This window comes from Haliotis rufescens, unplaced genomic scaffold, assembly GCF_023055435.1.
Source record: "Haliotis rufescens isolate VD_foot unplaced genomic scaffold, xgHalRufe1.0.p SCAF_2, whole genome shotgun sequence".
Taxonomy (NCBI): domain Eukaryota; kingdom Metazoa; phylum Mollusca; class Gastropoda; order Lepetellida; family Haliotidae; genus Haliotis; species Haliotis rufescens.
Genome location: NW_025963890.1, coordinates 73,965 through 101,565, shown reverse-complemented (window position 1 = coordinate 101,565; position 27,601 = coordinate 73,965). Strand labels below are relative to the sequence as shown.

The window sequence follows — 27,601 nt, the reverse complement described above, 5'->3', positions numbered from 1 at the left end:
TTTGATTGTTAGGTTAAAAACTGTTTAACCTGCCCTCGTACGCATAAAGCATTGCATTGGTGGCCAAGTCGTTAAATGCGACTCAGTTGCTCTGCCCAGTTGTCTAGATCTGTGTATAGTATGTCCGAGGTGAACCAGTATCCTCATCGATAAAGATGATCTTATTATGATTCTTGGTATTTTGTTATCTGGCCTGTGTCATTTGTCAGAACTTATCCGAGCTCGAGGGTTTCACTTAATTAATAAAGGCCTGAGACCTGCATCACTTCGGATTTTCCTTCCGCAACAAACTCTTACCACCAACTGTACGGATATGTCAGTTTATGTGTCTGTGTTTTCAGGGAGAAATATGGAAATGTATTATTCTGTCATTGACCGGTCTTTCGTACAGTTTGGTTAAACCAGATCGCACATGTACATGGCTGTCACTCACAGATTGTTAATGGAATCTGCTGTTTCTTGTTATCCACTCGGTGTCAGCCGTGTGCCAGTTCTGTGACGTGATTGGCTGAATCACGTTGTGTGATTGAATATAATCAATCTTATGCTTATTACCACATGGTGTATAAATGTGTACTGTCCTATATTCGATATACCCTTAGATATTATCTGTTGTCTCTTCTTGGTGGAAGTAACTGCGGTTACATTGGTTACAGGTAGAATTATGCCAGGGTGTAGATGTCATTTTTTTGTGTGTGCTTAGTTTATTATTTTCTACAGGTTTTGTCTATGTTTGGATCTCCCAGGATGTTGGAGATACATATTATGTACATTTGAAAGCAAAGACTAATTGATATGTTTACTCAGTCGTGGAATGATTCAACATCAACAAAATTCCTGAACAGTTATGCTGATTTAATATCCAATTTACAACCAGAAGAGAACATAGAGTAACAGCCCAAAGAAACTTCACTACTTTAAAAATGAAATTGCAAAAATTTAAAAACACGAGTTCAAACTAAATTAATGCAAAACACATCGGTGCAAACACGACACTGCTCTATGTAAAAAGTGATACGCGTCCACGGCACGTATTTTTTGTAGAAAATGAGAAAAAGTGAAAGACACGTGCCGCTTTGGGAGCCGAAAGTACACGTGCAATAAGGGTATATACATGATACGGGCGGCATGTCAGACATTCGGACGACTGACACCCGAACACCGCGAGTGGTCCTGGGTATGATACGGATGGGAACCACCCATGCTTACATTGCTAGAACTTAAAATGTGGTTGCTCCTGTGTCGCTGATGCAACGTTACAGACAGACCGGACAGACATCAGACAGGCCAAGAACAGGCAGACCCAGGGTAACTACGCCCAATAAAGACCGGTATTTGCGTACTTTGCATATCCAAATAGATTCCTTACACTGACGTCATCAGCGACGAATGCCTTAGGGCATATGGTTAGACGACAGACAGTGGCCAGACGATTCAGGGCTCAAATGATAAGGGCTTACAGAGAACAGTTATTGACAGCGCAGCATCGTCGTCAGAGATTGAGATGACAACGTCGTTGGCTGCGCCGTTACCGGCAGAGGGTCGTCTTCCCTGATGAAAGGCGATTCTGTCTATTCAGAGCTCATAGAAGACAGTGTGTTCAGCGCCCAAAGGGATAACAAACACCAGCATTTTGCGTTCAGGAGGTCGTGTCGTGTTTTTGTGTGTGTGTGTTGGGGGGGAGGAGAGAACATCACCGGTCATCGTTAACCGAAATTTGTCAGCTCAGCGTTATATGGATAATATTTCTTGTCCGACTGTTCTACCATTTCTACAACAGCTGCCACGTGGTGTCCTTTCTCAGCATGAGAACGCCAGACCCCATACAGCCCAAAGTCAAAGTTGCTCCCCAAACATATCCCCCATAGAACACATCTGGGATGTCACGGATCCTCCAGTCTACGACAATAACTGATCCAGGCCCCAGAGGAGAAATGGCGACGTGTCTTACGTGACGTCATCAGACGACTGACTTTTTCTGAGAGCCGAAGAGTGTTTGCGTGTCTTGTAGCAGGGGGTGGTCATACTCGCTATTAATGTGACGTGTCATTGAACGTGAGCGATTTTCGATGTGTGTGCCCTTTGTCAATTACGTTAAAAGCTTGTTTTTGCTACCCCACCTCAATTCAGGCATACAATTACATTTTTTGCTACATGCTTCTATTTTTGGTGGTTTGTAAGCAAGAGTGATTTAAAACTATAGTGAAGTTTCTTCAATAAATAAAGCAAATCTTCAATAATGGCACTCTGTAAGTATAGATTATCTTTGCACAATTTGAAGGTCCTAGGAAGAGGATCAGGAATCTGATGATGTATGTACAAATTTTGATAGTGTTGAAATTGAGGATGAGTGTCATATTATATATATTTAAATGTGAAAAAAATCTGTTGTTGCGAAATATGCATTTACCAAATACTGCTTAGCGTTATATATGTAAATAGACCTTGTAAATATTTTACAGTCTAAGTAGCAACATAATATCACAGCTTTTTACTTAAAACATGTGTTTCACATTTAACATAGCAGGTATTTTGAGTTATGTCCTTGTGAGAACCTGAATGTTCGCTACTGAATTGAATTTGTACTTTTTGACCATACATCAGGCTTTAATACTGTCTGCCTGTCTAATAAATTATTGTTTCCTGATTGGCTAACAAATAATAGAGATTGAGGGGCTGGGGTTGAATTATTGTGATATAGTGCTGTATCATTGTACTGATTTGGTATTGTTGTCCAGTGTTGCGTGTTAATGATTAAATATACAGTCTGTGAAGTTATTATTGTTGATTTATTTGTTAATAAGCATTGGCAAGGCGATAGCAAGAAATGTCACAAGTAAAATATCTAAATAAATGTTCATATTACATGAGCGTGAACATTTCCGTGATGAATGAAAGTATTTTTATTTTAACAATGTCATATTTTTAAATCGCATCCTCTATAATGTAATGTGCGCGTGTGCGTTTCATGAATATGATGTCATTTGATGTAACTTTTATGTTGTCCTTGTTGGAACAACAAAACGGATCAACGGACAACCCAAACAATACAGAAACGTCGTGTGAGAACCACGATAAGTAGGCCTATAAAAGTGTGTGTGTTGGGGGCGGGGTTTCCAAGTACAATAAGTGAGTGAGTATGGTTTTACGCCGCTTTTAGCAATATTCCAGCAATATCAGGGCAGGGAAAACCAGGAATGGACTTCACGCATTGTACCCATGTCGGGAATCGAAACTGGGTCTTCGCATGACGAGCGAACGCTTTAACCACTAGGCTAACCGACCGCCCTTCAAAAGTTGTATGTTAGCAAGTGATAAATTGCAGTCTTGATACAACTGAATGAAACACGGCCGCACGACTGGAAGCAGGACAAGCACGGTTCGCTGTGGCCAGAGAATGGAGTGTGTGTCCCAGAGCACCTACACCAAGAGTGAGTGAGTGAGTGAGTTGTGTTTAACGCGGCTTTGAACAGTATTCCAGTTATAGCATGGCGTGTCAGCTTGATGTTGGAGGAAAGCCCGAAGTTATGCAGGTATCAGACGTTTACCACTTCGGTGAAACCCACTAGCACGGGTATGGTGCTGACAAACCTAGAAACATAATCTGGGTGAAACGTGATTCGAACCCACAATCTTAGGTTTCTGGCGTGTCCAAGGGCCGCAACTCTTCACAAGAAATTGCTGCGCCCTACACGACTGAGCACAATGTACAGGTCATCCCGAGGTCTTCTAAATTCCCAGATTTGAAACTGCTACAGCTTGCACATGCACAACAGGCCGAGTGGGATAACATTCCCCGAAGCGTTATCCGTACTCTCATTTCGTCCATTGACGTACAAGGATGCTAACGCTGGTCCAACGATATATTGTCTTCTCATGACATGACCTTTGCATTGTCTGTGCATTTTCGTCACCACTCTCGTAATATCAGATCATTTATTCCAATACGATAACCCCCTGCCTGATGGTCTGAGGACACCTCCGTTAGGTTAATGTTCTTTTCTATTCAGTCAATCAGCGGCGAGGCTTCTAAATTCTGGGTAGCGTTAGCAAGACATTCACATAAGTATACTTTAGAATTGACCTTTGTGTGAGTTCATTGGAGTATGAACCTTCATAGAGTGAGGGCCAAACTGTATGAACGTCGGAGCTTGCGACACACAAAGTGAAGGTCAATTCTTTTAAAAAAAATTATCACAATTTCCTACCTCAAAGGATGAAGGCCAAGATCTAAACACAATTTTATTTAGTACGTGTGACTTCATGTTTACACTGACAGCCATACAACAACCAGCTATATCGCGGAGTAAAATAGTTCCTCAAAAAGAGAGGCGACACGGGCGTATGGATGCACAACATCTTACGCAGCACATTTGTTCATATCATATCCCCATTAGATGAGAAAGGTCTGTAAAGAACTACCTCAGTAAGTCAGTCACAATGACAACGCATCGTAATACATTTACATCAAGTACCAGACGTCAAAATGGCCGACACGATAAACGTGACGGGTGAGATTTCCGAAGTTGTTAATGAACCTGTGGCGGTTACATGTGTTAGTCATCATTGATCAACTGGCCAATCATTGAAAGGTGAATAAAGATGCGTCAAACAGACACTAAGGTAAATTCAAAGATTGCTGGAGACGGTCAATGCCAGCCTAGGTACGGATCGAGTCGATACTACGATAGTTTAGATGTGCATTTCTTCGTTTGTTCATTAGGATGGAGGATATTCGTGAACAATCATGCAGTCACGCTCTCTGACATTTCTCAATGTATACTGAAACGCTGAGACCACGGACCTATATACAAGTCCATGTTGAGACCAAGAATAAAGGTTCTAAATGATCAGAAAGAACGCGTATGAAATGCCATGTTTTCGTGCAAGGGAATTCCCAGGGGTTTCCCCAGGAATGTGGAAGTAGTCCGTCAGTGTTTACGTCATTTCAAGAACACGGTTTCGTGAAAAACGTATGAACGTCAAATTGTGTCGTTCATACACTTATGAACGTCAATTTCGCAGTCATGTGACCGACCTCTCGTCCAATGGAAAAGCCGTATATCGTGTATACTTCAAATTAAAAAAATTATTATAAGTTATTTGTACACAAGGGAGATAAGTCTATGAACATACAACTTCGCTATGGCAATGAACGCGACGTTTCGAAGTCGATACTAACACCGTTATCAAGCAGGTGATGTACAGAAATGTGAAGCAGGAAGGTTATATACATGTGAATATGTTAAAGTACTGTCGGAAATGCTAGAAAAATGATTTTGTCTGTTAAAAAAGGATATCCTTTTTAACAGGCTGTTGTTATTGAAATATTGAGTAACCTGTGGCTTGAAGTATTTCAGTCACAAGGGGTCTTATCGATAAGTTTACAGGAGACAAATTCGAACGAAAACAGGAAGTTCACATTTATTCTAAGTCCAATGATGACAGTCTGAAACGGACTATAGAAGTATGCGCACGTGACTCCGTTATAATGATAATAATGTAGTCTTCATAAAACATCTAATCCACAAACAAAAATAATTGCTGGGAAATGTATACAAGCTCTTTACACTTTAGAGAGATAGAGGGAAACCATTTATAAATTATTCCAAGCTATGGGGTTTTCGATATGATGAATAAAAGAAAACAGGTATAGGTGTGGTCTCAAAAACAAAACTGGGACGTAAAAGGAGATCAGACAGCTTTGATACAGGGTGATTATGCGTGTAGTGCATAAGCTTTATGAGCAGAAGGTAACCCTGACTTGTAGTGAGTGAGTGAGTGAGTTGGGTTTAACGCCGCTTTTAACAGTATTCCAGTTATATCACGGCGTGTCAGCTTAATGTGGGAGGAAAGGCCGAAATGATGCAGGTCTCAGACGTTTACCACTTCGGTGAAATCCACGAACACGGGTATGGTGCTGACAAACCTAGAAACATAATCGGGGCGAATCGGTATTCGAACCCACAATCATAGGTTTCTGGCGTGCCCAAGGGACGCCACTCTACACAGCGAACCGCGGCGCCTCAGACGACTGGGCAACCCGTGGCCCCCAGTTAATATTACGGACGGGAATCAGATACTGTCGCCCCAACCATGAGTAGTCTGAAGGCGACCATACAACAATATATGACATTGACGAATTCAGACCATATGAAACGAAAGTTCAACTCATGGAGAAAATTCGGCTGAATAAGAAACCAGTAAAGTGCTGGCGGCCCAACAGGGTCACCTTGTCTTAAGTGGCGGAGATAAATGCTAGGACCAATCTTTAGAACTACACATACTTCTTGATTCCAAAACCACAACCTTCCAATATTCATCCAGTTGCATAGCTCTTAACTATCCCAACATGTTTCCATGCAATTATATGCAGTACATATCCTAAATTGCTACCCCATCAATGCATGTCAATTAAGTACAATAACAGCAATATTTTGAGACCACCCCCAACTCGTGTGACATTTGCACCTGTTTGCACGGGACGGTGTGAGGTCATCACCTCTGGACTGGTGTCAGGTAATTACCTCAGGTTATAGGCCATTTCAAACATGCATGACACACGAATATGTTCTAAGTTGATCATCATTTTACCCTATAAAAGTACATTGTAAGGGTAATAACAATGTCAGTTAGGACCGGCTAGATTAGGTCAATTTGCGTTATTTTGATATATGCTCTTTTGATAGTCCTATAACTCGTATTTATTAAATGAAGCCAGACATTTCAGACAGTACTTTATTACAAGGTTGAATGATAAAAGATTGATGTTTACACGACAGATAAGGTTCACGTTGAAGCCTAGTGATGTACACATCAGAATAAATAGGAGTAAGAAGGCATGATAGCATGAAGACATCTTACCAAAATGTGTTATCTGTATGAATATGCTGGTTAATATTTGAAAAGAAGATTTACTTATATGTAATGTTTCGATAGAACCTCAATAAAGACATGTCAATGTTGAAAGTCAAACAAATCGGTTATTATTAATTAAGCCAGAAGTTTCTTATAACTGATCCGGAACTAGTGTCGATTTCTCTGGAAAATATTCTGAGACGAGAAGAAATCAAGACCTTGGGTTTTGTTTCCACAAAGTCTATTATGACTATTTCTGTTTAATGTTCCCCATACATCTACCAGGTCACAGCTGTAACACAGCCTCTAGCTATAGGGTTGTAATCTATTATGCTTGTCGTTTTCTAGTCACATGGAAGGACCAAGGACCAAATCACCACATAAAACTTTGATTCATTTTTAAAGTCTTCTGTATTCTTAAATAAGCATAATAAAAGTAGTATCATCTTAGGGTAAACATTAGTAAGGGTTATCCTATATGTTAGTCAAGGGTTATCCTTATTCATTCTAGACCTATATCCACAATGATAAAGCTTCCGTCTTCTTCCTTTTTTCACCTTGTAAATTTGAAGTTGAAAACTGTTATTAAACAACATAGCCACTTCTCTTACATTAGATTTATATGGTTCTTTTATACTCTGGAGACCCCATTCATTTCGCATTATATCTTCATCCTTCTTCGAAATGTGTATATCTTGTAGGCAGATTATGGAGGATTTCTTTCTACGCCAAATATTCATTATTTTATTTTCTCTTATTTTTGTCGGCTAAACCCCTTCAATTAACAGTGACGTTTTTATATTTTGTTAACCTGTAAAAAGAATACTGGAGGTTTCAATATTTTTAATAAGAAGTGATGGAATCATATGATTGCTGGAATGTTTTTTGTAGTTTGGAAAAAAATATAAAAACCATAGGAGATAAAAATAAAATAAGCACTTTGGTGGCTTTTGCCTCAGCCCACCACCCACGAGTCCTAGCATGTCCACTGTGTTACAACTTATGGATGATGCTGAAGCTGAAGGCTCCTCAGCCCACCACCCACGAGTCCTAGCATGTATACTGTGTTACAACTTATGGGTGATGCTGAAGCTGAAGGCTCCTCAGCCCACCACCCACGAGTCCTAGCATGTCCACTGTGTTACAACTTATGGGTGATGCTGAAGCTGAAGGCTCCTCAGCCCACCACCCACGAGTCCCAGCATGTCCACTGTGTTACAACTTATGGGTGATGCTGAAGCTGAAGGCTCCTCAGCCCACCACCCACGAGTCCTAGCATGTCCACTGTGTTACAACTTATGGGGATGCTGAAGCTGAAGGCTCGTCAGCCCACCACCCACGAGTCCTAGCATGTCCACTGTGTTACAACTTATGGGTGATGCTGAAGCTGAAGGCTCCTGGGGAGAATTCTATTAAATTAATTATATAAAACAGGCTGAGTGGTTATCTCAGTTTGATAATCAGTAAATAAGTTCAAACAATGTGTTTTGAATAAACATGGTTTTGAGAGCAATGTAATTTTATTTAGATGAAATGTAACCTGTGGTAAATTTACCGATGCCATAGGTATACCGAGCTTAGTCAGTCAGTTCAGTTATGCCCATCGCTCCTCCCGAGGCATAGGCCGCCGACCACAGTCCGCCAGATTCCTCGGTCCTGTGCTGTCCTCTGTAGTCACCGAGCTTAGAGTGTTATAATAAATATCATGGCATAAAATTTGCCACTTTGTAAGTGATCGTTTCTTACCATCAATACTCATTCGTTATCATTGAATAACTTGTCCACAGCAACTTATATAGAGCGTTGTAAACGCTTTGAGTATAAAAAAATACTGACGCATCTTTACTATAAACACATCGGTAGATGCTTTGGTACAAAGTTTGCCATTTTGGTTGTGATGGTTTCTAACTATTAATATTCAGTCACTATCCTTGAACAGGTATAGTCAATATATCATAAAAATATCATTTGATGGTCCTGTACATACTGTGAATATAGAATAGGTACTAACATCTCTTTATCTAAAGTCTGTAAACCAATATAAGTATAAAGACAATGTGATCCACCCTGATGAATAACTACTAAATGTAAAATAAGTATAGGTTATATACTGTACCATATCGTCGGTTTGCACGACCATTGCCACCTATTATCGTAAATGCATTCACACTTAACTAGTCGAGAGAATATTGAACAGATTATAAACCGACGGGATGCTATACGCGGTACTCCCTGATCTGTTGTGCCATTACTGTACACGCTTCTTGGTACCTAAACCATATTTCGCTCCATTAATGGTTTCAATGATGTTTTTCATTAATGGCTCCATTCAACGCATCAGGAAAACTTTCAAAAAGGCATATGGTCTACGCGTGGACGACCTTTCCAAATTTAACTCATCAGTGACAAAAATGATGTCATGTTCGCGTGTTTTTTTCAGATGAACAAGTGGCTTGCCTTTGCATGTGTTTGTGACGGATGCCATCGGTGGGGCAGGATACGCTAACCTTTTCGTTTGATTTTGATAGTGATTCATACACGTGGTCATGACAGAGTCGGAATCGTACAATCGACTCTGTTTTATGCAGAGATTTCTATTGGATATGGAAAGGGTTTTGCCACTTTATTTCTTTTCAGAATATGTATGTGGTGAAACACATCACGAGAAGTATATAACAAGTTTAATTCTTGTTTGAAAGTCGCTCCGGCAATAATTCTCCCAGTGAGTTTCAGCAAATGTTCAATCAAGAATGTGCCGCACACATGTTGGAATCGAACCCGAGTGATCGTTTCGACAAACAAGCGGTTTTACCACTCCGCTACTCAACCTCCTCTGTGATATATCAGTCGACCCGTGAAGATCCGGGTAGAAGTGTGTTAGGCAACCCATGCTTGCCATAAGAGGCGACCGTGCTTGTCGTAAAAGTCTAACGGGATCGGGGGATTAGGCTCGTTGACTTGGTTGATGCATGTAATCGTATCCCAATTGCGTGGATCGATGCTCATGATGTGAATCACTGGAGTGTCTGGTCCAGACTTATTTACAGACCGCCGTCACATAGCTGGAATATTGCTGAGCGCGGCGTTACACCACAAACAAACAGATCAGTCCTAGCGTGACGGGGGTGTTCTGTTATCAGCAGTGCACGCGGTAGTGTTGCGTCTCACTTTTGAGTTTGCAACTAAAGCCTCCTTTACACAGGGCTGCGACCTTTGTGCCACCTTTGAGCGATCAAAAACTGGCCAGGACGCTCAATGGTCGCCTAAACCCAGAAAATCATGTTTCTGTGTAACTGCTCCAGCAGTTGTTCAGCAGTTACTGCTCGAGTTGTTCAGCGTCTGCAACCACAGTGAAACACTGCAGGTACAAACCCTCTATTTATAGGCAGGCTGAGGAGGCACTACAGGTAGCTCAAGGGAGGCAGAAAAGAGACAGAAGCATTGCCGTGGTGTCTCAAGGGTTGCCGGGGTCGCCGAATGGAGGCACGGCGTTCGCTACAGTCATCGTTCAGTGCACGCTGTTGGTCGCCCAAAGGAGGCACATGGGAGTAAGAAGCATCGCCCAGATTAACGGAATACATTTGCAGCAGAACGCATCTTCTACCTGGCGACCATTGGGTGACCACTGTGCCTTCATTCTGCAACAACGGCAATGCTTGTGCCTCCTTTGAGCAACCAATCTCCTTGGCGACCTTTGTGCGACTGTTCTGAACATGTTCAATAATTCACGGCGACCATGGCGTCCATCGCGATGTCTGAACCTCCTGTGTACCACCTTGGAACGACCTAGGCAACCATTCTGCCTACGTTGAGCCTCCAACGACGACCTGGCAAATTTCATGGTCGCACACGGTAGGCACAAAGGCCGCCATCCTGTGTAAAGGCCCGATAAGCGACCTCCAGTCCGTCATTGACAAACACTTCAACAGACGTGTACGTCAGGATTCCCCAAACGCTATTAATAGCCTGTTTTAGGCAGTATGTAAACGTTATTCAATATGATATTAGGAAATATGTAAGACATGTAGTGTGCTAAGACGTCTCTTCTACATTTGGTGAGTAATCTATTTACTTATATAATGTCTCATTTCCCTTCAGTCATGTCAATTGGACATCCTTTGGACACATTACTGGACTGCTATAGAGTGTTGGGTCGCCCTATCAGTCAGACTCGCCTTCAACACAAGCCAGACTTAATGGCTTTGCGAAACTCGTAGCGGGTTCCCAAAACAGCTACTCTCTACTATTTGTAGTAAGGAAGGATAAGATATATGGATGAACAGCTTTTTTATTCAATTACAATCCCTTTGTTGTTTATATTACAGGCTTCACCCTTCTGTGTTTATTACAGGCTTCACCGGCCAATGTGTTTTACCCTTCTTACATAGCAGGCTTCTCCACTCCAGTGAAACTGCGTCTTAAACCTACTCCACTGTATAACACTCCTTCCTATCCTGTATATATACTTGTCAACCATACTCTGTACATCACTTCCTTGATAACAGTGTTAGAACCTACACCGAAACGTCGCTCCTAATTGTAATAAAGAAGTTATCATGCATATATCTTATCCTTACTGAGTACTCCGACTTCTAAATGCCTCTCAAAGAAGCTACTATTTGCAGGTATTAAGCCAGTTGAAATGGATACAGTACTGTTGAATGCTTAATGTGGACAGTGACAGTGTCATTACGCTGTTTAGTGTAGCGTATCATGCTTGGTAGAAACGCATAGTACTTAAAGTGAAGACTGGCTGCTTCCTTGGAGATTCTGTGTGCAGACCCATTTCTAAATTAATCACTTGAATAAAATATAGGTTCGTTTGAAAAAACAATGACTTGACCACGAAATAAACTGAAATAGACCGGGGGTTGTGTTGTGAGAGGCGTTCAATGTGTCTTTCACCTTGTCACGTGGTGTGTGATAGTGTCAACGGTTGCTATTCAAACCTCCTCATACGCCTTTTTATTGGAAGAATACAAACACAGAGTAATGCATGACCACTGAGGCATGAATACTTATGTATGATTATGCATGTAAATATAACCCCATTCATACCTGTACAATAATGTAACATTAGACGTATGCCTCAACAGTGTTTACTTTCAAAGCTTGGCCTACAGGCGTCTCGGTGACGTTGGAGGTGGCAATCTGTGTTTGATAAAATCGCTTGTGTGCATAAACTGTTAAATACCTAACAATTTGAATGTTTGCATATTTTTTAATATGTATTAGTGAAATAACTTTTATTGGAATTCATGTTGGCGACGTTCTGTGATGCAGAAAGAGCCTGGAGCATTTGCCCATCTTCCGTGTATCTAACACTACACACCCTCACTCTGGTCCACACAGCTTCCTACATACTGTTAATCTGTGGCCCGTGTTCAGGAACAGAGCAGGGTAGTTTATGACACTGACAGCTATGATAATTATGATGCGAACTTATATTGCGTTTGGTTAAAAACACAAGATGCATGCCCACAGAGCTACATTATTACCCCGGTCAATGAATCAGTGTGTACCCGATTTTAATTTTCAGCTCCCTGGGGAGTATACAACCCATGCTGCCTGTGACGTGATGACGTCCCATCCCACCTTCACCCAATCCCATTCCACCTTCACCCCATCCCACCTTCACCCAATCCCATCCCACCTTCATACGTCCCACCCCAGCTTCATCCCATCCCACCTTCACCCCATCACATCCCACCTTCATCCCATCCCACCTTCACCCCATCCCACCTTCATCCGATCCCATCCCACCTTCATCCCATCCCACCTTCATCCCATCCCACCTTCACCCCATCCCATCCCACCTTCATCCCATCCCACCTTCACGAAATGCCATCACATCTTCACCCCATCCAATCCCGACTTCACCCCATCCCATCCCACCTTCACCCAATCCCATCCAACCTTCATACGTCCCACCCCAGCTTCATCCCATCTCACCTTCACCAATCCCACCTTCACCCCATCCCATCCCACCTTCACCAAATGCCATCCCTCCATCACCAAATGCCATCCCATCTTCACCCCATCCTACCCGATTCACCCCATCCCATCCCACCCTTCACCCAATCCCATCCCGACTTCACCCAAACCCATCCCGACTTCACCTCATCCCATCCCACCTTCACCAAATGCCATCCCACCTTCACCCCATCCCATCACACCTTCACCCAAACCCATCCCGACTTCACCTCATCACATTCAACCTTCATACGTCCCAACTTCACCCAATCCCATCACACCTCCACCCAATCCCATCCCACCTTCATCCAGACCCACCTTCAACTCATCCCATCCCACCTTCATCCCATCCCACCTTCACCCAATCCCACCTTCACCAATCCCACCTTCACCAAAATGCCACCCCACCTTCACCCCATCCCATCCCACCTTCACCAAATGCCATCCCACCTTCACCCCATCCCATCCCACCTTCACCCCATCCTATCACACCTTCACCCTATCCCATCCCGACTTCAGCCCATCCCATCCCACCTTCACCCAATCCCATCCCGACTTCACCAATCCCATCCCACCTTCATACTTCCCACCTTCATCCCATCCCACCTTCACCCAATCCCACCTTCACCCAATCCCATCCCACCTTCAACTAATCCCATCCCAACTTCACCCAATCCCATCCCACCTTCATCCCGTCCCACCTTCATCCCATCCCACCTTCAACTAATCCCATCCCACCTTCATCCCATCTCACCTTCAGCCAATCCCATCCCGACTTCATCCCATCCCATCCCACCTTCATACGTCCCAACTTCACCCAATCCCATCCCACCTTCATCCAGTCCAACCTTCAACTCATCCCATCCAACCTTCACCCATCCCACCTTCACCCCCATCCCACCTTCATCCCATCCCACCTTCAACTAATCCCATCCCACCTTCATCCCATCTCACCTTCAGCCAATCCCATCCCGACTTCATCCCATCCCATCCCACCTTCATACGTCCCAACTTCACCCAATCCCATCCCACTTTCATCGAGTCCCACCTTCAACTCATCCCATCCCACCTTCACCCAATCCCATCCCACCTTCACCCAATCCCATCCCACCTTTACCCAATCCCATCCCACCTTCATCCAATCCCACCTTCACCCAATCCCATTCCACCTTCACCCTATCCCACTTTCACACAATCCCATCACACCTCCACCCAATCCCATCCCACCTTCATCCAGTCCACCTTCAACTCATCCCATCCAACCTTCACCCCATCCCACCTTCACCCAATCCCATCCCAGCTTCATACGTCCCAACTACACCCAATTCTATCACATCTCCACCCAATCCCATCCCACCTTCATCCAGTCCCACCTTCAACTCATCCCATCCCACCTTCATCCAACCCCACCTTCACCCAATCCACTCCCACCTTCATCCAACCCCACCTTCACCAAATGCCATCACACCCTCACTCCGTCCCACCTTCACCTCATCCCAGCTTCACCCCATCCCACCTTCACCCCATCCCACCCTCATCCAATCCCACCTTCACCCCATCCCACCTTCATCCCGTCCCACCGTCACCCAATCCCTGCTTCAACCAATCCCTCCTTCATCCAACCCAACCTTCACCCAATCCCATCCCACCTTCGACCCATCCCACCTTTAACCCATCCCACCTTCAACCCATCCCATCCAACCTTCAACCCATCCCACCTTCAACCCATCCCACCTTTATCCCATCCCACCTTCATCCCACCTTCAACCAATCATCCCACCTTCAACCCGTCCCACCTTCACCTCATCCAATCCCACCTTCATCCCATCCCACCTTCACCAAATGCCATCCCATCTTCATCCAACCCCACCATCACCCAATCCCATCCCACCTTCATCCCGTCCCACCTTAATCCACTCCCACTCCACCTTTATCCAACCCCACCTTCACCAAATGCCATCCCACCTTCATCCCGTCCCACGTTCACCAAATGCCATCCCACCTTCATCCCGTGCCACCTTCAACTTATCCCATCCCACCTTCATCCCGTCTCACCTTCATCCAACCGCACCTTCACCTAATCCCACCTTCATCCCGTCCCAAGTTCACCAAATGCCATCCAACCTTCATCCCGTCCCACCTTCAACTTATCCCATCCCACCTTCATCCCATCTCACCTTCACCTTATCCCACCTTCACCCCATCCTACCTTCACCTAATCCCACCTTCACCCGATCCCATCTCATCTTCATCCCATCTCATCTTCATCCCATCCTACCTTCACCCCATCCTACCTTCACCCCATCCCACCTTCACCCGATCCCATCCTACCTTCACCCCATCCCACCTTCACCCGATCCCATCCTACCTTCACCCGATCCCATCCCACCTTCATCCGATCCCACCTTCACCCCATCCCACCTTCATCCGATCCCACCTTCACCCCATCCCACCTTCATCCCATCTCACCTCCATCCAATCCCATCCCACCTTCATCTAATCACATTCATACCATCCTAACCCACCTTCACCCCACCCAATCTCGCCTTCACACCACCCCGTCTCAGCTTTACCCCACCTCCATCTCCTCCGAAACATCTGACATATGACCAGTTGACTAACGCTTTATCTCTGAAAATATATTATTTTGATAGAAATAATCTACTACATTTAATTGAAAAGGAGCCCCAGTGATATTGGAGGGAGACCTGTAGGAAATCTAGACTTGCTTCATTTAGGGCGACATCATTACGACAAGGGCTGGGTGGTAGGGCAAGTTATATGGCTGAGGGACTGTGAGACAGACTATATGACCAGTAACGTAACTGTTTTCCTCTGAAAGTCTATGCTCAAAGAGCTTCGTAGCACGGACCGTTGACTGGTGAAAAGCGTCCCTGGATGGTCCCTTATAGAAGTATTGTATGCGGCGGAACGAGCTGTTCAAGTAGGGTAAGCGTGACTCATGTCTCTGAATACTTGTATAGCAAGTATTAACATAACTTAGAACTTGTTGTGATATGTAACCCCTACACTCCCCCCCCCCAGACACCGGACTGTCCGGACTGATGCCGATTTATAGTGCTAGCTCACTGAGATACCATGCCGCAGTTTAACATGAATACCCCACTCAGACACAGTATACTGACTCCGAGCCGACCAGTCCTTGGTTTAGTCCCTTAATGCCGAGCGCCAGACAGGGTAACAACAAGTACAATCTTTTAACGTCTTTTTGTATGACGCGGCCCGTGATCGAACCCTGGACCTTCCGCTCTCCGGGCGGACGCTCTACCACAAGACCATGGAGGCGGTCTTATTGGTTTACGAGTTCCCGGAAACGGGAAGTTAACCCAGCATCGGTACATAAAAAATTAAGTTCTGAAATCAGTAAATAACCGCACAATATCAATCAATATCAATCAATAAGGAACAAATCATATTGAAACACGCATGATTATTTTACAATCGAAAAGGGCAATATAATGGGTCAAATATGTGTCGGCAGATATATATATATATATATATAACGCCCCATGAACATAAGTTCAGAATTTTTCAGTTCAGTAGAAAGGCTCCGTGTTCCTACAGTTTGACGTCCATTTTACTTTCTCAAGGCTGTATTCTAGAAATGACCAGTTCCAAATACTCAGGGAAATATCTAGGAATTCCCTCGCGTGAACATGTACTGACCGATGATTGAGTTGCAAGCAGTGTAGGCATTGTTGAGTTGGCCAAGCTTCAAGGATATCAAATGGGTTTATTGTTCCATATATATGTACGACAAATCTTGAGTCAGTGGCAGTCTTAGTGTACCATGATCGAGACCGTGCCTAGAGACAGCGTCAGTCTTAGTGTATAACCATCGACATCGTGCCTAGAGACAGCGTCAGTCTTAGTGTACAACCATCGACACCGTGCCTAGAGACAGTGGCAGTCTTAGTGTACAACCATCGACACCGTGCCTAGAGACAGCGTCAGTCTTAGTGTACAACCATCGACACCGTGCCTAGAGACAGTGTCAGTCTTAGTGTATAACCATCGACACCGTGCCTAGAGACAGCGTCAGTCTTAGTGTACAACCATCGACACCGTGCCCAGAGACAGTGGCAATCTTAGTGTACAACCATCGACACCGTGCCTAGAGACAGCGTCAGTCTTAGTGTACAATCATCGACACCGTGCCTAGAGACAGTGTCAGTCTTAGTGTACAACCATCGACATCGTGCCAAGAGACAGTGGCAGTCTCAGTGTATAACCATCGACACCGTGCCTAGAGACAGTGTCAGTCTTAGTGTACAACCATCGACACCGTGCCAACAGACAGCGTCAGTCTTAGTGTACAACCATCGACACCGTGCCTAGAGACAGTGACAGTCTCAGTGTATAACCATCGACACCGTGCCTAGAGACAGTGTCGGTCTTAGTGTACAACCATCGACACCGCGCCTAGAGACAGTGGCAGTCTCAGTGTATAACCATCGACACCGTGCCTAGAGACAGTGTCGGTCATTGTGTACAACCATCGACACCGCGCCTAGAGACAGTGTCGGTCTTAGTGTACAACCATCGACACCGTGCCTAGAGACAGTGGCAGTCTCAGCGTATAACCATCGACACCGTGCCTAGAGACAGTGTCGGTCTTTGTGTACAACCATCGACACCGTGCCTAGAGACAGCGGCGGTCTTTGTGTACAACCATCGACACCGTGCCTAGCGAAAGTGTCAGTCTCAGAGTACAACCATCGACAAATAAATAGCTTAGGAGGTTTAGAAGTGAAAGACATAGTTTGCAAGAAGAAAGCGTAGATGGGACACGTATACCATAACAGATCGTCAGTCATCATATTTGAAAAATATTGTTGAAGATAAGGAACCTTGTTTTGACTGAATGTTCTTATTGTAACCCCTGGTATCAGTGCCTCAAGATGTATATGTAGCTTCCTCAACCCATACTTGCTGTAAGAGGCGACTAACAGGATCGGGTGGTCAGACTCGCTAACTTGGTGTTAGATCGTGTCCCATTGACGGAGATCGATGGTCATGATGTAAATAACTGGATTTGTCTGGTCCAGACTCGATTATTTACAGACCGCGTCATATAGCTGGAGTATCGCTGAGTGCGGCATAAAACAACAAACAAATATCACAGTATTTCAGTATATTGTGTATATTTAGCTGTTTTAGTCTCAATAAAGTGCCATGTTTATGTATTTATTAATTTGTTTTGTTGTCTCTCATAAATGGCTGAGTTGTAGATATTGTGATCATACACATAGGCGTTTTCTTGTTTGCATTTTAAGTGTATCTACGATTGAAACATGAATAAACATGAATATATTGGTTATATATTTAAGAAGGTTTAAGTAAAGAATTGATGATTACGCGTTAATTATGATTGTAAAATTAAAGTGCATTCAACTGTACAGTTAACATGTAAAATGCTTGCACTGACGCTCATGCACATAGGTAACTACTTCGTGCTCTGAGCCGATCCGCTAAGTCTCCCGAGGATCCTCTCTGTGATCCCACGCTCCATCCAGCTTATCCTCAGTCGGGGCAGGGCTGTATTCTTCACATCGACTCGGGTTGATGTGTAACCTACTGCATGACATCTTATCTGCACAATGGTATATACATACATTTCAGCCTATAAATCAGTTATTTCACAACGGGTTTGCGACAAGATTAAGATGCGATACACTTGTCCTCACTGACACCAGAGAAGCACCAATCAGAACCTTCTTCCTGATTGGTGAGTGAAAGGGGATTCCCCTAACTATCCACCAGTTTCACCCAGCTTTGAGAACGTTGACACGGTGTAATCGCCGACCATTCATACCTGGTCATACATTGTATACCCGTACGCAATGTTTGATGTTCAGTGTCTATATTTGTAATTGCTGTTGGTGTAAAGTCGTGCTTTACAGCTGAGGTGTCACACCCCAACACTGTGTGGAGTTATATACACCTTGGTTGTCACACACCAGCACTGTGTGGAGTTATATACACCTAGGTTGTCACACCCCAACACCGCGTGGAGTTATATACACCTTGGTTGTCACACTCCAACACTGTGTGGAGTTATACACACCTAGGTTGTCACACACCAACACTGTGTGGAGTTATATACACCTTAGTTGTAACACACAAACACTGTGAGGAGTTATATACACTTTGGTTGTCACACCCCAACACCGCGTGGAGTTATATACACTTTGGTTGTCATACTCCAACACTGTGTGGAGTTATACACACCTAGGTTGTCACACACCAACACTTTGTGGAGTTATATACACCTAGATTGTAACACACCAACACTGTGTGGAGTTATATACACCTTGGTTGTAACACACCAACACTTTGTGGAGTTATATACACCTAGATTGTAACACACAAACACTGTGTGGAGTTATATACACCTAGGTTGTCACACACCAACACTGTGTTGAGTTATATACACCTAGGTTGTCACACACCAACACTGTGTGGAGTTATATACACCTTGGTTGTAACACACCAACACTGTGTGGAGTTATATACACCTTGGTTGTAACACACCAACACTGTGTGGAGTTATATACACCTTGGTTGTAACACACCAACACTGTGTGGAGTTATACACACCTAGGTTGTCACACACCAACACTGTGTGGAGTTATATACACCTAGGTTGTCACACACCAACACTGTGTTGAGTTATATACACCTGTGTTGTAACACACCAACACTGTGTGGAGTTATATACACCTAGGTTGTCACACACGAACACTGTGTGGAGTTATACACACCTTGGTTGTCACACAAGAAACACTGTGTGGAGTTATACACACCTAGGTTGTCACACACCAACACTGTGTGGAGTTATATACACCTAGGTTGTCACACACCAACACTGTTAAACAAGTTAAACAAATACACTGACATCGCTTTACACACAGAAGCACAATGTTTAAACTGATACTGTGTACAATCGACGACACGAGTATTTACAGATCGCCAGCCTAAAGCTATAAATCTTGAAAAAAATGCGAGCTGGAAAGCACTGCGAAAATTGCGAGTGACACACATTTATAATAGTTTCAGGACGCAGTTACTTTGGCAGACCACAACATGCACAAAATTGAGTTTTACAGGGACTCGTTTGAGTATGTGAGTAAGCATGCAAAATCACATTGACTCAGGTGGTAGCCTGTCATCTCCTTGAACCGTGACAGACACAAAGAGAGGAGCACATATGACGCGTATGATGACTCAGGTATTGGGATTTCCGAGGTGATACCAAAATAGCAACACGTGCACTTGGTAACTGAACCCCTTTGCCAAACCTTGTTTTTCCAATCACTGATGAGCCCAGATCACAAACTGGGAATGACGATAATACCTCATATCTTTCAGGACATGTTAAACTAGGCTTGTAATTGACAAATGTATTGCAATCATTACAGTTATTTCTTTGCATTAAACTTATGTCAACACAATACACTCATGTGTACACAGGGGGTCTGTTCCTTCCTTTCCCAACTAGCCATACGAGCATACGAAAATATATAGGATAATTATAAGAAAACTCTGTTCAAAGCAAAATCCACTGTACGATTGAGACTGTATCATCAACATGAATTGATGAATCGCTATCCAATTGTGATGATATCAGGTGTTCGCGAAATGCCCAACCGGTGGCACCGTCACAAATAAGAAGTGGAACCTACATACAATCCTGTATCATGCTATATGTGTCATCAATTTATGGTCATTCGACACAGAAACGTATTCATATACCACAGTGGGCTAATAATTCATTAACATAAACTTTCGCTTTTCATCGTTCTCGGAAAGTGTTGTCTTCCAAGTATGGACATTGTTGTCTAATGTCATTACCGAGAATACACGGGTGCTAGCTATGCACGTTAAAAAGTGTTAGGTATATCCAAGGAACATATTTCTTTTAACCCTTTTCGTTACTTACAAGCAGCAGAATCTTTATTGTCTGATGTTTTGGCAGGACATGCCGCCCCTTTTCGTTACTTACAAGCAGCAGAATCTTTAGTGTCTGATGTTTTGGCAGGACATGCTGACCCTGTGGATCGATGCTCGTGATATCAATCACTGGATTGTTTGCTCCAGACTCGAGTATTTACAGACCGCCGTCATAAAGCTATAAATCTGCAAATTGCGAGTGACAAACACTCACTATAGTTTTATGACGCAGTTACTAGGATAAACCACAACACTCACTATAGTTTTAGGACGCAGTTACTCGGGTAAACCACAACACTCACTATAGTTTTATGACGCAGTTACTCGGGTAAACCACAACACTCGCTATAGTTTTAGGACGCAGTTACTCGGGTAAACCTCAACACTCACTATAGTTTTAGGACGCAGTTACTAGGGTAAACCTCAACACTCACTAAAGTTTTATGACGCAGTTACTCGGGTAAACCACAACACTCACTATAGTTTTATGACGCAGTTACTAGGGTAAACCACAACACTCACTATAGTTTTATGACGCAGTTACTCGGGTAAACCTCAACACTCACTAAAGTTTTATGACGCAGTTACTAGGATAAACCACAACACTCACTATAGTTTTAGGACGCAGTTACTAGGGTAAACCACAAAACTCACTATAGTTTTATGACGCAGTTACTCGGGTAAACCACAACACTCGCTATAGTTTTATGACGCAGTTACTCGGGTAAACCTCAACACTCACTATAGTTTTAGGACGCAGTTACTCGGGTAAACCTCAACACTCACTAAAGTTTTAGGACGCAGTTACTCGGGTAAACCACAACACTCACTATAGTTTTATGACGCAGTTACTCGGGTAAACCACAACACTCACTATAGTTTTATGACGCAGTTACTCGGGTAAACCTCAACACTCACTAAAGTTTTATGACGCAGTTACTCGGGTAAACCACAACACTCACTATAGTTTTATGACGCAGTTACTAGGGTAAACCTCAACACTCACTATAGTTTTATGACGCAGTTACTAGGGTAAACCACAAACCTCACTATAGTTTTATGACGCAGTTACTAGGGTAAACCTCAACACTCACTATAGTTTTATGACGCAGGTACTGGGGTAAACCTCAACACTCACTATAGTTTTATGACGCAGTTACTAGGGTAAACCACAACACTCACTATAGTTTTATGACGCAGTTACTCGGGTAAACCACAACACTCACTATAGTTTTATGACGCAGTTACTGGGGTAAACCACGAACCTCACTATAGTTTTATGACGCAGTTACTAGGGTAAACCTCAACACTCACTATAGTTTTATGACGCAGTTACTGGGGTAAACCACAACACTCACTATAGTTTTATGACGCAGTTACTCGGGTAAACCACAAACCTCACTATAGTTTTATGACGCAGTTACTAGGGTAAACCACAACACTCACTATAGTTTTATGACGCAGTTACTGGGGTAAACCTCAACACTCACTATAGTTTTATGACGCAGTTACTCGGGTAAACCACAACACTCACTATAGTTTTATAACGCAGTTACTCGGGTAAACCACAAACCTCACTATAGTTTTATGACGCAGTTACTAGGGTAAACCTCAACACTCACTATAGTTTTATGACGCAGTTACTAGGGTAAACCTCAACACTCACTATAGTTTTAGGACGCAGTTACTAGGGTAAACCTCAACACTCACTATAGTTTTATGACGCAGTTACTAGGGTAAACCACAACACTCACTATAGTTTTAGGACGCAGTTACTAGGGTAAACCTCAACACTCACTATAGTTTCATGACGCAGTTACTAGGGTAAACCTCAACACTCACTATAGTTTTATGACGCAGTTACTAGGGTAAACCACAACACTCACTATAGTTTTAGGACGCAGTTACTCGGGTAAACCTCAACACTCACTATAGTTTTATGACGCAGTTACTAGGGTAAACCTCAACACTCGCTATAGTTTTATGACGCAGTTACTAGGGTAAACCTCAACACTCGCTATAGTTTTATGACGCAGTTACTAGGGTAAACCTCAACACTCGCTATAGTTTTATGACGCAGTTACTAGGGTAAACCTCAACACTCGCTATAGTTTTATGACGCAGTTACTAGGGTAAACCACAACACTCACTATAGTTTTATGACGCAGTTACTAGGGTAAACCACAAACCTCACTATAGTTTTATGACGCAGTTACTCGGGTAAACCTCAACACTCACTATAGTTTTATGACGCAGTTACTAGGGTAAACCACAACACTCACTATAGTTTTATGACGCAGTTACTAGGGTAAACCACAACACTCACTATAGTTTTATGACGCAGTTACTCGGGTAAACCACAACACTCACTATAGTTTTATGACGCAGTTCCTGGGGTAAACCACAAACCTCACTATAGTTTTATGACGCAGTTACTAGGGTAAACCTCAACACTCACTATAGTTTTATGACGCAGTTACTAGGGTAAACCACAACACTCACTATAGTTTTATGACGCAGTTACTAGGGTAAACCACAAACCTCACTATAGTTTTATGATGCAGTTACTAGGGTAAACCACAACACTCACTATAGTTTTATGACGCAGTTACTCGGGTAAACCACAACACTCACTATAGTTTTATGACGCAGTTACTCGGGTAAACCACAACACTCGCTATAGTTTTATGACGCAGTTACTCGGGTAAACCACAACACTAACTATAGTTTTATGACGCAGTTACTCGGGTAAACCACAACACTCACTATAGTTTTATGACGCAGTTACTCGGGTAAACCACAACACTCACTATAGTTTTATGACGCAGTTACTAGGGTAAACCACAAACCTCACTATAGTTTTATGATGCAGTTACTAGGGTAAACCACAACACTCACTATAGTTTTATGACGCAGTTACTAGGGTAAACCTCAACACTCACTATAGTTTTATGACGCAGTTACTGGGGTAAACCACAAACCTCACTATAGTTTTATGACGCAGTTACTCGGGTAAACCACAACACTCACTATAGTTTTATGACGCAGTTACTGGGGTAAACCTCAACACTCACTATAGTTTTATGACGCAGTTACTAGAGTAAACCACAACACTCACTATAGTTTTATGACGCAGTTACTAGGGTAAACCTCAACACTCACTATAGTTTTATGACGCAGTTACTAGGGTAAACCACAAACCTCACTATAGTTTTATGACGCAGTTACTCGGGTAAACCACAACACTCACTATAGTTTTATGACGCAGTTACTGGGGTAAACCTCAACACTCACTATAGTTTTATGACGCAGTTACTAGAGTAAACCACAACACTCACTATAGTTTTATGACGCAGTTACTAGGGTAAACCTCAACACTCACTATAGTTTTATGACGCAGTTACTAGGGTAAACCACAAACCTCACTATAGTTTTATGACGCAGTTACTCGGGTAAACCACAACACTCACTATAGTTTTATGACGCAGTTACTGGGGTAAACCTCAACACTCACTATAGTTTTATGACGCAGTTACTAGAGTAAACCACAACACTCACTATAGTTTAATGACGCAGTTACTGGGGTAAACCACAACACTCACTATAGTTTTATGACGCAGTTACTCGGGTAAACCACAACACTCACTTTAGTTTTATGACGCAGTTACTAGAGTAAACCACAACACTCACTATAGTTTAATGACGCAGTTACTCGGGTAAACCACAACACTCACTATAGTTTTATGACGCAGTTACTGGGGTAAACCTCAACACTCACTATAGTTTTATGACGCAGTTACTAGAGTAAACCACAACACTCACTTTAGTTTAATGACGCAGTTACTGGGGTAAACCACAACACTCACTATAGTTTTATGACGCAGTTACTCGGGTAAACCTCAACACTCACTATAGTTTTAGGACGCAGTTACTCGGGTAAACCACAACACTCACTATAGTTTTATGACGCAGTTACTAGGGTAAACCACAACACTCACTATAGTTTTATAACGCAGTTACTGGGGTAAACCACAAACCTCACTATAGTTTTATGACGCAGTTACTGGGGTAAACCACAAACCTCACTATAGTTTTATGACGCAGTTACTAGGGTAAACCTCAACACTCACTATAGTTTTATGACGCAGTTACTCGGGTAAACCACAAACCTCACTATAGTTTTATGACGCAGTTACTCGGGTAAACCACAACACACACTATAGTTTTATGACGCAGTTACTAGGGTAAACCTCAACACTCACTATAGTTTTATGACGCAGTTACTGGGGTAAACCACAAACCTCACTATAGTTTTATGACGCAGTTACTCGGGTAAACCACAACACTCACTATAGTTTTATGACGCAGTTACTAGGGTAAACCTCAACACTCACTATAGTTTTATGACGCAGTTACTAGGGTAAACCACAACACTCACTATAGTTTTATGACGCAGTTACTCGGGTAAACCACAAACCTCACTATAGTTTTATGACGCAGTTACTAGGGTAAACCTCAACACTCACTATAGTTTTATGACGCAGTTACTCGGGTAAACCACAAACCTCACTATAGTTTTATGACGCAGTTACTAGGGTAAACCACAAACCTCACTATAGTTTTATGACGCAGTTACTAGGGTAAACCACAACACTCACTATAGTTTTATGACGCAGTTACTCGGGTAAACCACAAACCTCACTATAGTTTTATGACGCAGTTACTAGGGTAAACCTCAACACTCACTATAGTTTTATGACGCAGTTACTGGGGTAAACCACAACACTCACTATAGTTTTATGACGCAGTTACTCGGGTAAACCACAAACCTCACTATAGTTTTATGACGCAGTTACTAGGGTAAACCACAAACCTCACTATAGTTTTATGACGCAGTTACTAGGGTAAACCACAACACTCACTATAGTTTTATGACGCAGTTACTCGGGTAAACCACAAACCTCACTATAGTTTTATGACGCAGTTACTAGGGTAAACCTCAACACTCACTATAGTTTTATGACGCAGTTACTGGGGTAAACCACAACACTCACTATAGTTTTAGGACGCAGTTACTAGGGTAAACCACAAACCTCACTATAGTTTTATGACGCAGTTACTAGGGTAAACCTCAACACTCACTATAGTTTTAGGACGCAGTTACTCGGGTAAACCTCAACACTCACTATAGTTTTATGACGCAGTTACTAGGGTAAACCTCAACACTCACTATAGTTTTAGGACGCAGTTACTGGGGTAAACCACAACACTCACTATAGTTTTATGATGCAGTTACTCGGGTAAACCACAACACTCACTATAGTTTTATGACGCAGTTACTAGGGTAAACCACAACACTCACTATAGTTTTAGGACGCAGTTACTGGGGTAAACCTCAACACTCACTATAGTTTTATGACGCAGTTACTCGGGTAAACCTCAACACTCACTATAGTTTTATGACGCAGTTACTAGGGTAAACCACAACACTCACTATAGTTTTATGACGCAGTTACTAGGGTAAACCACAACACTCACTATAGTTTTATGACGCAGTTACTCGGGTAAACCACAAACCTCACTATAGTTTTATGACGCAGTTACTAGGGTAAACCTCAACACTCACTATAGTTTTATGACGCAGTTACTAGGGTAAACCACAACACTCACTATAGTTTTATGACGCAGTTACTCGGGTAAACCACAAACCTCACTATAGTTTTATGACGCAGTTACTAGGGTAAACCTCAACACTCACTATAGTTTTATGACGCAGTTACTCGGGTAAACCACAACACTCACTATAGTTTTATGATGCAGTTACTAGGGTAAACCACAACACTCACTATAGTTTTATGACGCAGTTACTAGGGTAAACCACAAACCTCACTATAGTTTTATGACGCAGTTACTAGGGTAAACCACAACACTCACTATAGTTTTATGACGCAGTTACTAGGGTAAACCTCAACACTCACTATAGTTTTATGACGCAGTTACTAGGGTAAACCACAAACCTCACTATAGTTTTATGACGCAGTTACTAGGGTAAACCACAACACTCACTATAGTTTTATGACGCAGTTACTAGGGTAAACCACAAACCTCACTATAGTTTTATGACGCAGTTACTAGGGTAAACCACAACACTCACTATAGTTTTATGACGCAGTTACTAGGGTAAACCACAACACTCACTATAGTTTTATGACGCAGTTACTCGGGTAAACCACAAACCTCACTATAGTTTTATGACGCAGTTACTAGGGTAAACCTCAACACTCACTATAGTTTTATGACGCAGTTACTAGGGTAAACCACAACACTCACTATAGTTTTATGACGCAGTTACTCGGGTAAACCACAAACCTCACTATAGTTTTATGACGCAGTTACTAGGGTAAACCTCAACACTCACTATAGTTTTATGACGCAGTTACTCGGGTAAACCACAACACTCACTATAGTTTTATGATGCAGTTACTAGGGTAAACCACAACACTCACTATAGTTTTATGACGCAGTTACTAGAGTAAACCACAAACCTCACTATAGTTTTATGACGCAGTTACTAGGGTAAACCACAACACTCACTATAGTTTTAGGACGCAGTTACTAGGGTAAACCACAACACTCACTATAGTTTTATGACGCAGTTACTGGGGTAAACCACAACACTCACTATAGTTTTATGATGCAGTTACTCGGGTAAACCACAACACTCACTATAGTTTTATGACGCAGTTACTAGAGTAAACCACAACACTCACTATAGTTTTAGGACGCAGTTACTGGG

At 42.8% G+C, this 27,601-nt stretch overlaps 2 protein-coding genes across 2 annotated transcripts in view; both read left to right on the top strand.

Annotated features, from left to right (window-relative positions):
- The first annotated feature begins 10,011 nt into the window (after nt 1–10,011).
- The window catches only part of LOC124119634, a 46,021-nt gene continuing 28,431 nt past the window's right edge, over nt 10,012–27,601 (top strand). Inside the window, exon 1 of the mRNA XM_048399434.1 lies at nt 10,012–10,913. The gene's annotated coding sequence lies outside the window, so the exon portion shown is untranslated. The remainder of the gene's footprint in view (nt 10,914–27,601) is intronic.
- On the top strand, nt 12,437–13,558 carry LOC125381852 (extensin-like). The gene has a single exon (XM_048399168.1). The coding sequence runs from the start codon at nt 12,437–12,439 to the stop codon at nt 13,556–13,558; it is 1,122 nt and encodes a 373-aa protein (XP_048255125.1).

What these genes read in the sequence shown, in the direction of transcription:
- LOC125381852 (XM_048399168.1), top strand. Translation starts at nt 12,437, where the DNA reads ATGACGTCCCATCCCACCTTCACCCAATCCCATTCCACCTTCACCCCA.